General features: G+C 34.1%; 1 protein-coding gene across 1 annotated transcript in view; it reads left to right on the top strand.

Annotated features, from left to right (window-relative positions):
• The window catches only part of LOC129146023 (natural killer cells antigen CD94-like), a 29,091-nt gene extending 17,076 nt beyond the window's left edge, over positions 1 to 12,015 (top strand). Inside the window, exons 7-8 of the mRNA XM_054696774.1 lie at positions 10,574 to 10,676; positions 11,919 to 12,015. Coding sequence (XP_054552749.1) covers positions 10,574 to 10,676; positions 11,919 to 12,015 — 200 coding nt within the window. The remainder of the gene's footprint in view (positions 1 to 10,573; positions 10,677 to 11,918) is intronic.
• The last annotated feature ends 37 nt before the right edge of the window (positions 12,016 to 12,052 follow it).

The following is a 12,052-nucleotide window of genomic DNA, read 5'->3' as shown; positions in this document are numbered from 1 at the left end:
AAGTCAGTAATGATTTTTTTAAAAATATAGTGACAATATGTAAGTATACACAACTATATATTATACACACACATACACACATATATTTATTATATGTATTTATTATATTTATTATATACATATATGACCAAAAGCTGAATCTTGGAAATGTCAAATAAAAAGAATTAATAAGGCATTTGATGAAGGAACTAAAATTTAGAACTACAGGGTACAAGGTTTAATAAGTCAAAAATTTAGTTGGTGTCACCAATTGAAAGTCCAAAATGTATTACTAATTTGTCTATCTGCGGTGGTAAATTGGAAAACTTGAATGGTAATAGGTCATTAGCTAGCAACATACAGTATATGATTGCTGAAAACACAGAAAGAAAACATGAAGACAATAATAAGCACTGAAATTGTTAGAAAAAGAATTAGAGTTCTAATGATAAAATAAAAGGTCCATGTAATATTTCATATGGACTTTATTTAAACTTTAAGAAAAATTTGCTTCTGATTAAAATATTGTAAAGCCTCTAAAAATATGTGATGTCTCAAATTTATTTTGTGCAAATCATAAATATTTACCAACAATTGATAATTAGAGGGTCTCCAATTGCAAGTTGATCCATTTGTGAATGAAAATGCAAAAGAGACTATCAGAAAATCCTCTCAAAACTTCTTTGATAAAATTTGGCAAACATATATAAAGTAGGAAAAGAAATAATGAAATAGTAAACCAGGAATAAAAGGAAGTTTTTAATTTTGCATTCTACTGCTTCAAATAACAAGCAAACCTGCAAAATAGAGAGGCACTTGAAACATTTCCATTAAGACTTGAAAATTCATATGGTTAGCTGCACCTATGACAGTCAAAATGACTTTGAAATTATTATCTATTTTGAAGAGATAATTAAAATAGCTCCATAGTAAGGAATATGAATTGAAGGAAAATATGTTTAAATAAAATGATATCTTTAGGAGTTCAGAAAGTTTCTTTAAATGAGTATTTAGAATAAACAAGTATTTAATTTGCAATAACCAAACACTAGAATCAACCTAGTGCACTTTTTTTAAAGATTTATTTATTTATTTGTAAAAGAACCGGGGTACAGGCCAGATCTGTGGGAGGGTGAGAGGACTCACCAGAGACAGACCAGGGAACAGAACAGGCAGACTGATGAAATACACTGCTGAAGGGAGCAGCGGGAGAGACAGGAGAGGTCTGCTGCGCCATGTGGGACCCTTGCCGACGGGCCAGGATCAAACCGGCATTGAAGAGGCTGCGGACAGCTTCACAGAGCTGTGCTCAACCACCTGCGCCACCAGGGGAGGCCCAACCTACTGCACTTTGACACAAAAATATATAAAAAAATATGTGGTAGGTACCTAAGCAGAAATCAAGACTATAGCATAACAACAAGAATTTGTTATGTAGCTATAATAATCCCGATGCCATGAATGCAATAAGTAGCAATGTTCAAAATTCATGAAGCAATATTTGACACAGTTGAAAAAGGGAATGAGACAGACATATGTATAATTCCTGATGGAGATATTAAAAACGCCCTTTTCTAGAAATTATTAATTGAAGTATTAAAATAATATTGAAAATCTCTTGTACCATCTCTAACAACTTGTTTGAATTGACATTTATATATTTTACCCAACATTAAAGGTTTGCAAACTAACTTTGACGAACTAGATCATAGTCTGTTCCATGAAACAAACCTGAAGAACATAAAAAGTCAAATCTTACCAAATTTTTCTTCAATCATGTTAATAAACAATGAGTTTGTGTATTTATCTATGTGTGTGTGTGTTCTTTTGTTGCAAAGAACATCGAAAAATATGTAAGAAAAATGATTACCTGTCCATGAGAATGAGGTTTGAATGTGGGCAACTAATTTCTATTATAATGTTTGTCACCACTGTTTTAACTGAATTGTCAAAGTCTTCAATAAATACTTGCATACTTTTGACTCATTGATGAATTTTTTCATGATTTCATCATTTCATAGTAAGTTAATGAACCATTTAAATATTTTTTTCCATTCTATGACATGCAATATTTCTGATTTCCTTGTTGAGTTACAAAATCTCTTTTAGTGAACAACTTTGAATAAAGATTTACTTTACCAAGGTCAAATTTTATTTTAATTGATTTCCAATAATTGAATTGTGTACACGAGAATAACACTAGATATAATTTTCAAATATAGGTCTAATAGCATTCAACACTTCAACAACACAGGTTATTTCTATGCAAACAATTTGTGCAAATATGATTAGCTATATAATTGCATCATAGAGCTTACTTTCTCTGTTGTTTTTAATGGAGGTAACATTGGTTACAACACTGCAGCAGGTTCAGAGGAGTATTTTTCTGTTTCTTCTTTCCTAAAGAAATAGTGACTTTGTTATGAATAGTTAAAAGTCTGCAAATTTGGGGTTTCTGTCTTCTAGTATAAAACAGCATTTATAATTATTTATATTTACTCCCAGTTTGTTTTCATTAATAATCTTGAAAATTGAGTAGCAGGTTAAATACTTGATGTTAAAATGCTTCTTCATTTGAAATTTATTTTACCACATTTATTTATAAAGTTCTCCCAATTTCTTAAAAGTGATATGTTATGTTATGTACTTACCTTTCTACTTAAACTTATTATGCAACTTTATAAAGGTTATGACTACTTTAATTCACATTACTATTGTGAATATGATTTCTATTTACGTAATAGCTTCAAATATGTATATTTCCCAACAGATGATGAAGAAATGACCCATATTAATTCGTTAAAATCTTTGAAAATGTTAAATGAAAGGATAAAACAAACGCAAATATAACATAACCTAAGCTAAAAGCTAAAACAGTGTAGAATTTTAAAACGTTTAAATGTTTTCTATCATTCCCAGCATAATATTGTATAAAATTGCATATGTATGGATGTGAATAACTCATTGATTAGTATTACTGGCTTGCTACTGTGACATGACCAGCAGGAATGATTCTTGGGAATTGGTGGACAGTCCACTAACCAGAAAGATGGAGGGGTCAGACACTGGTCAGGCATGCACCATCTAGCGATGAAATACAGCACATCCTCTAGAACTGAAATGATCAGCAAGAGACATCACAAAGTGCCTGAAGGATTTACCAGATTCTAATTCAATTTGGAATTTTATAGTATATATGTATTGGAAAATTCTATATACAAATATATAATTTGTAGCTATATATATATATACACATTTGTATATAGAATTTTCAAGTTCTATACCTATAATTTATGTCTCTCCTTATGTCATTTGGAAGAGAAGAGAATAAAATTGTGGTTTACAGGTAGGGAAAGAGGATATAGAGAAAAGGACAAGAGAAAAATATTTAAAAAGGGAGATGATAGGAGGGAAATTAAGTGTGCATGAGCTTAAAGAAGCTATTTTAGATGTTTTTAAAACTAATTTTATTATTATTTTACTGTATTTTCAATTTTTAAAAGCTTTTACACTAGAATTTGCCTGTAATGTATTAAAATTAAAAAAAATATATTACTAATGAACAGTTCAATTTACCAATGTATGTAGTTACCATTAGACTTTCATAGAAAAACTTTTTACTAATAACAAAACAATCCGAAGAATCTTAAAGGAACATTAATTTATGTTTGCTGTAGTGGGGAATGAACATTTCTTCTCCAGAGGCATCTTGTCTTCATCACAATCCTCAAATTAGGAATTTCTGGCTTCTATGGATTTGATGTTTATTCCTCAAAGGCCACTATTCATCACTTTTAACTTAACCATCAGGGCACACATGGTCCCCACACATGCTACACCCACAAATGATGGCAGTTCCTTAGAAGAACTGTGCCACAGAAGGGGATCTCAGTTCCTCTGAAATTCCCCCCTTTTTCCATGAGTACCCAGTAGAAATTAATATATTCTGTTGGAAAGAGAATGAACTCAACTTGATCTACAGATACAAGGGATTCTAATCTTAAAATAACTTGCTCACCCCTCAGAGACTTTGTTAAATTCTCCAGTGCTTCATGGCTGCCTCCTTTTCTCCTCTGATTTGAAAAAGTGAAGTAGAGTCTGTGTTCTGTCTCTCCACGGACACAGGGTGATGTCCTCTTTAGAACTCAGTTCAGCTTAATGCTTTTGAATTGTGCTTTCTCACTTAAAATGAATAATGACTTTGCAAACTACCTTGCTTTTCCTTCTCTTAGGTGTGAGCTGTGTCGCACTCTTTCCTACACCTAAAAAAGACAGTGAACTCAGGGAAATATTAGACTTGATGTCACAGGCTTATTTACCTCTTTTCTAGATCTTTCTTCTTCATCTTCTAAATGGAAAGTCCTTGAGTCCTTGCAGTGATCTGGGGATTATTTACTTGGTGCTGCTTGTGTCTGCTGGGTTTTTAGCCACAAAGTGTTAAGTTATGGTATAAAATAAAATAAACTGCTTTTCTACTCATACTGAAAAATCTGTTGACAACAATGCATTTTTGATCCACTCTATTCCTTGACCAAATAAAATTATCTCAACAGAGACTGAATATGGTGTCTTACAAACAGAATTGTTCATTTTAAAGTATATCATGAACTTTACTTAATGCCTATCAGTTGTCATATTTGCTTTACAAGAAAAATTCCTTCTTTTTTCTTTTGAAAATTTTTTATCTCACTGTAAGAAGCTTGCTCACACTGTTACAAGAGTAGAATTTCTGTCTTCTGTATAATTGCTGTATTGACTTGTCATAATATAGTTTGATTCCTATGCTTATGTCTGCATTACATTGTTTTCTTCAATGCAAAACATTACTCACTTTTGTTTTTTTATGTAAATATAGTGTTTAGGAAACAGGATTGTCCAATTAATTTTCTCTTTGAGTTTAAAAATGATCTTTCTCAGTTCCCTTAGTGATTCAGAACACATAATGCAAAACAATATCCGGGCAATATCTCCTGCAACAAGGAAGGAAATAAAAAAGGCAATCTTAAGAAATGTCGGAGTCATAATTTTATTAGTAGGAGAGAGGTGAGAATTCATTTGTTATCAGCTATTTTTTTGAAATGTACACCTGTATCCATGTAAGCAGATGGAAAGAAATCTACATGTGGGACCAAGTATTTCTAATACAAGTCAAATGTATTATTAAAAATATAATTACTAAATATAAATGTCTTATTGGATTGTTATATGATTCTTCAAATGGACTTCATCCTGACTAGCACATAGAAAGAATCTGCAGGGCTTACACACCATGAAGGGTTTTTAAAGACAGAAATAGGATGAGACAAGACGATTGGCACAAGGATAAAAAGATTGTTTCAGGCAAAGCCATATTCTAAGATGGAAGTCAGAGGGGCCTTATCATGTACAAGTGATGTACTGACATTTTACTTCATTTATTGCAAATACATCCTTTCGTGATTCCCAGGGATAGCAAGTAGATCACAAGTTTGTAGAGGTCAGTTTAATGAGACTCTGAGAAATGCTGAAATATTCACACTCTGGCTTCCTGTCTTCATTTCCACAGTTTAATGTGGTGAGTGACAACACAGGGTATGAAGATAAACTGTCTGGATTGATGACTTGTCTCTGCCACTTGGATTATGTTAGTCTTGTTATTTAAACAATTTGTGTTAGAGTTTCTATCCCATCTTCTATAAAAATAAGTGAATAATAGAACCTACCTCACAGGGTAGTTACAAAAAAGACCTTGATGATAAGTTTCCGCATGTAGAAGGTACCTGCTACATAGACAATCTCCATGAAGATAATTATCTCACATTTGTTCCTTCTTCCTTTTTCTCTTCCATAACTTAACAGTAAATTAATGTCAAAGAATACTTCAAGGCTATAAATATAATTAAAATACATGATCTCTCCACTGAGATCTTATAAGTATAATATGCACATTACCTTCCGATAATCCCCAGTAAAAGGAAGTGCTTTTCTGACACAAGGTTGTGTTCAATTAATACCTCATATTTATCTACAATAAGTGACTGCACTTCATTTCTAATGCACTTCCATATGATGGTGACATGCCCTCCTTCAGTATTACAGTGTATTTTTCAGGAGAGAGTAATTATTGGTTGTTTCCTTTGGGAGCCATTGAAAAATACTTCAAAATGAATGCAAACATTTAATTTGACTGTTAGATATTGAAGTTTTGAACACATATATAAATCTTATAGTGCTCAAGACTCATAGAAAAAGTTTTATATAATATGACAATATAGAAATTTTATAAAATTCAAGTATTTAAGAAGTCTATATTATTTTTAGGAAAATTTATAATAAAATAGATCAATAGTAATTATACCAGTATAGAGACCCATGTTTCTTCAAAAATGAATCAAATTTTGAATACATTACTATTATATGTATATTCAGTGCTCTTGCCCTGTGATATTTCACTTAAGAATATTAATAAGTTCATATTTTGCTCCTTAGGTGACTAGAGAAAAAAAGGAGTATCATAATCTAATATTGATTTCAACATATATATAATGTCATCCATTGTTTTATTTAACAATTACTTGGAGCTCCATGTATCTATTGATTTAAATCATTTTTATCATTTGTTTTAAAATGACGTAGGTTATTTTTTTCTGAACTATCAAATGGAACTGTCTTCGAGATCTAAATATCAAAAATAGTAACATCCTTTTAAGAAAGAAGGTCCTATTGTGGCTTCTTTGGACCTGCCCTAACTCTCTAGCTACAGGACAAGCCAGCACTTTCCCATGGTGTTTCACTGAAATCAGGTGTCAGGAGGTGGGATCTTTAACAACTTAGGAAGGAAACACTGTTCACCACACCTCTGTTCTGACTCTCCTAGATGAAGGCAGGTGAGGGTGATTTACATTCTTTAAATGAATGGCCAAAAAAGGTTGAAAAAAGAAAAACATATAAAAATGAATCGCAGGATAATTTTCTTATTAAAAGAGAAAATTACTTTGGAGGGCAAGATTCAGTGGCTATATCTGATGGCAGGAATTTAGTTTACTTAAAACATAAGATGCCCTGAGTTGTAGGAGCAAAAATGAATATGTGAATCTTTGTGTCTCTGGGCTGCAGGGTTGGGATTCATTTCATATAATTGACTCTCTTTCAACCAGGGCTTTGTAAACTTCCTACCAACTTTTGACTGGGTCACATTCACTCAGCACCTGGTGATGGAGGTGCTATTTTCCTTTCTATATTGTGTTAAGTGTCTCAGCATTTTTGTGGGTGCTTTTTCTTTGAGTTTAACCTTAGATATGATGTCGGTCATCCACATTCCATAGTGCAGTCAAGCTCCGGATGTGAAATGTGAGAGAAGGAAAGAAAGAAAACAGAATAATAATTAGTTCTTCTCCATCCAGTTTACCCCAGTTGGCCCAAGGGATGAAAGTGTCTGTGTGTCCATACAGATTTCAGACCTTATGTATTTGTAGATAGGTGTGTGATGCTCATGCACATACACACACACACACACATTCTCTTTTTTCACATTATCATCATCAACCCCTACAATGTAGGGAAAGGGCATGGTATAAAATGAAAGCCATTACATTTATAAGAAACATCCCACTTCACAGTTTTCTTAGGGAGAATTCAAGCCTATTCTGACAAAAAAGGAACCACTTACATTTTAACACCTCGGGATCATTTTCCCTCCTCCCTAACACAGTGAATTGTATCAATGTGTATTTTATCTTATTGTAATAGGTATTATATAAATTTTATGCCAAATATATTATTTTTATATAATTTAAGTCTCTGCTTGAAGCATAAATATAAAAGAAATTATAAAACACCTGATTTGAATGTATTTTATAAAAAAAATTGAGCCTCTCACTTTGAAGTCATGGATCACAGTGATTGCTTCCAGATTTTGCCAAAAGAAAACTTAATTAAGATGTGGGAGAGAGGAGAGAGCATGCACTGTACAAAAAGGAAAAACGGGGCCTCCCCAGTGGCGCAGCGGTTGAGTGCTGGGTTGCAAAGTTGCCCTCAGCCTCTGGATCACCAGTTCAATCCCCAGCTGCCAGGTGAGGGTCCCACATTGTGAGCAGACCTCTCCTGCGCTCCTACTGCTCCCCTCAGTGGTGTACTTGGGTCCTTCTGCCTGCTCTGCTCCCTGCTCTGGCTCTGGTGAATTCTCTCACCCTCCCCGCTTCTGACTATACCCAGTGCTTGTATAAATAAATGAATAAATCTAAAAAAAAAAAAAAGGAAGAACGATGTAATATATACATAATAAATTATAAAAAAGAAGTAATTCCATCTACATTAACAGAAATAAAGCAAAATATCATTCAAAATAAAATGATGTGGGGACTAGACTCAGCACTTTTTTTTTTCCTTACGTGTTCTTGCTCCACACTACAGAAGCTTTTGCTCTTTTTTCATTGATCAACTGAGAGAGAACACTTTTCCTAAATGTCATGTGTCATATATTATAAAACTCTTGGTGATAATGTCACTGATATAGCTTAGTAAGCTTGGGTTGGTAATATAATTTTGATCCTAATAGTATATTACAAGCACTAAGAATACAGATGAGCTGCACATGATTTTGTTTCACATTTTCACCAAACAATGTGCTCATGTGGATTAAAGAAAACTTCATTTCCTTCACAAGGTTTAAGGACAATATGTATCAAACTAAAACAATTTTATTTTTCAATAAGGTGAGAATTAGGAGTAACAACATTATTTATATGATGACAGATGCAGATCAAAAAAATACCATCTTTCAAATTAGTTAAGTGTGTTATATGAATTTTTTTGGGGGGAGGAGTTTATGCTTTTTGGTCAAAAGTCCATTTAGTTTCCAAAGCTAAACTTGAATATTCATTAAAAATTCACATTATAAAAGAGGTTGGCAGTAAAATCAATGATTCTTCTTCTGTTTGTTCTTTGCTACTTCTTTAAGGAGCTGCTGATACCATTTCTGCTTTCTATACATTTATTGTTTTTTGCTGTAAAGGTATAAAGAGGTGTTATTATTTTCCAGCCCAGGATGAATCTTGGAAGTCCTTTGTCTCAGGAATTCAAGGTTAGGAATCTTTTCCACCTCATCATAAGTGTTCCATCAAATTATTTAATTAGGTTACTAATGTTATTACAGATCTGTCTTCCTGTATGAGCTAAAGCCCTGAAGCGAAGGGAAATCTGGGGAGGCAAGTGTTGAAGGAAGGTTTGAAGGTTAATGTTAATGAGACACTGAGTGTGGGCTCAGGCCAGCTTTGGCTGTGCTAGAGCGTGTGTGAGTGTGTGTGTGTGTGTGTGTGTGTGTGCATGGAAAAATAGTGGGAGGTCACAGCACTTCTAAATTTTTTTATCCCTGACTTCCCTAGCTGAGTTATGGAGTCAGGGATCACAACACAGAATAAGATATGGAAATGCCAAACACTCTGTGCTAAGAAAATGAAAATTCACAAAATATACAAATGTGGAGAAAAAGCTTGATTTAAAATTAACTGCATGAGTTCATGGACATATACTACCAAGTTTCAAATGTAAGTCTTCTTGACAATTTTCTTAGTTTTCTCATGCCTTTGGTTTTTCACCAATAATGAGTTTATTTATATATCTTCATTATTAAGTCAGTTTCAGAAATAAATCTAAACTTGCTAAGTGCTTTAATTAGCGTATAGCACCATGTCAGTAATGACTGTTTCTTATTAAAAAAGGAAACTTTTATTATGTGGAACTTTTTTTTTTTAAAGACATTTATTTATTTATACAAGCACTGGGTATGGTCAGAAGCACGGGGGAGGGTGAGAGAATTTACCAGAGCCAGAGCAGGAAAGAGAACAGGCAGACCGAGGAAATACACTGCTGAGGGGAGCAGTGGGTGCGGCAGGAGAGGTCTGCCTCCTCATGTTCGCCTGTGGCCGGGGATCAAGCTGGTGCTGCAGAGGCTGTGGGCAGACTTGCAGCCCAGCGCTCAACCTCTGCGCTACCAGGGGAGCCCCTATTATGTGGAACTTTATTGCACTAATTACATATTTAGATTTCCCCATATTCTTCCTGTTTCCCAAATAATTAAAAAAAAAGATTTATTTATGTATACAAGAACTGGGGTACAGGCCACAGGTGCAGGGATGAGAAGGTTCACCAGAGACAGAGTGGGGAGCAGAACAGGCACACTGGCTGAAATACACTGCTGAGGGGAGCAGCGTGTGAGACAGGAGAGGTCTTCTGTGCCATGTGGATAGCTCCCTGGCTAGCCAGGGATTGAACTTGTGTTGCAGAGGCTGCAGATAACTTCACAGTGCTATGCTTAACCCCTTGCGCTACCAGGGAGACCCCAAATATTTTTTTAAATTTATTTTGATCTTTAGTAATTAAAAAAAAACAACAACAACAAAACTCATGCTGACCTTTTACCAAAAACAAAGGGAGGCGTTGGCAGCTACAGTGACAATTTCCTGTATTGTGGTCCCAGAACTTTCAGAAGCTCGTGATTTTGCTGCTTCTGATTCAGACTGTCCATCCATTCTCACCAGTACATAGGTGATACGAGAACATTCTTTGAATGCACAATTTCTCTTTTTCTTTTACATTTTTCCTTCACAAACTCAAGATTGCTCAGCCTCGAGCTCAGTTCATGACGTGACCCGGATCTTCTGGAACAAGCACACTGCGAGTCTTCCCTGCATGGACTGGGACATCTCCCCTCATGGCAGGTATGTGTAATACAAACCGAACAGTTAAAAAAAATAAAAAACAACCAGAAGGTGTATGTCATGGATTTGCTAACTTCAGGACAGGACTGGAAAAAGTGAGATTTTTTGGTTTTTCATATATCAGTATTTTCCATTTAATTTTATTTTCATGATTTTTCATTCTGCAACATAAATTATTTTGTGTAAGTTTTTCCAACAGTTTAAAAGGTTGTCTTCTGACAGGGATAGCACTAAATGCTTATGGGATTGATTTACCAGGTCAAATTATGAGCAACACAATTTGAGCATTAAAAAAAATTAGGGATGCCAAATATCAATGACAATGATTGTAAGTTTATATAAGTTGACCATTTATGTTTTTGACATCCAAGGTCTTCCTGATTAATAGTCTGACACGGTAGACTGTTACTGACTCTGTTCTTAGAGATTGTGCTGAATCTTCTAATGGTCAATTGCTTGAGGGGAAATTCCTGTAGGAAAGTAACTCTGGGAATGAGAAAATGTCTTATTCAAAATGGTTGCTTTTAAACCATCTTTCAAAATATGTGAAATAAATGCTAGTCGCCCGGGTGTGTCACGTAATTGTTTTGGAAAAATCTGATCATCCCCGACCAGAGAGTCCTGTCTTTTCTTCCCCATAGGACTCCCCAGAGTTATGAGCAGCCTGACATCACTTCATCAGGGAATACATTGAGATTAGGAGAAGTGCACAGTCCCCAGAAGTGTGATTTACACAATGATAGATATATTAGATGAAAGACTCCAGGAGACAAATTTATATCATTTCTGCGTTGTTACTAGTGTTAATAACTTAAATAAATAACATTATTAATGAATTCTAGTTTTCTCAACTGCCTAATAAGAATCTTATCACTTGTGAATTTTGTTGAGAAAATAAAAGTAAATGTTGGCTGTGAAGAACAAAGCATAACTCTGTGTGTGATCACTTCTACTCTATAGTCTCTCAGTTTCTATACCAATAAATAAATAATTGGTAAATCACATTAATGACATGCATTTGGCAAAAAGAAAGAGTGTAGATAATCTCACAGAAGAATAGATTTTTGTTTTCAGTTTTCTATGCAATGTCTTCATATTTCTAGTGTTTCATTGGGAAGATGATGAGGTTTCCAACCCAAAACCTTTTTTTTTTTCAATTCTCTTGTGCTTGTTTCTGTTTTTGAGATCTTTGGCTCCTATGTCTTTCTTTGAAGTCATTACCCTACCTCTCTTTCTTTATAGGTTTTTGCACCACTCCATGGAGGTGGATTTCTGGGATCTTAGCAGTAATGTGTCTTTTGTTGATGGCTATTTTGGGAATTGTGTCGAAAAACTGTAAGTTGTTATGGTCATGTTTGTATAACATTAGAGCATCG

The sequence above is a fragment of the Talpa occidentalis genome, unplaced genomic scaffold, assembly GCF_014898055.3.
Source record: "Talpa occidentalis isolate TD23 unplaced genomic scaffold, MPIMG_talOcc4v2.1 talOcc4.16, whole genome shotgun sequence".
Taxonomy (NCBI): domain Eukaryota; kingdom Metazoa; phylum Chordata; class Mammalia; order Eulipotyphla; family Talpidae; genus Talpa; species Talpa occidentalis.
Note: the sequence above shows the minus strand (reverse complement) of the source record. Positions and strands in the feature narration are given on the sequence as shown.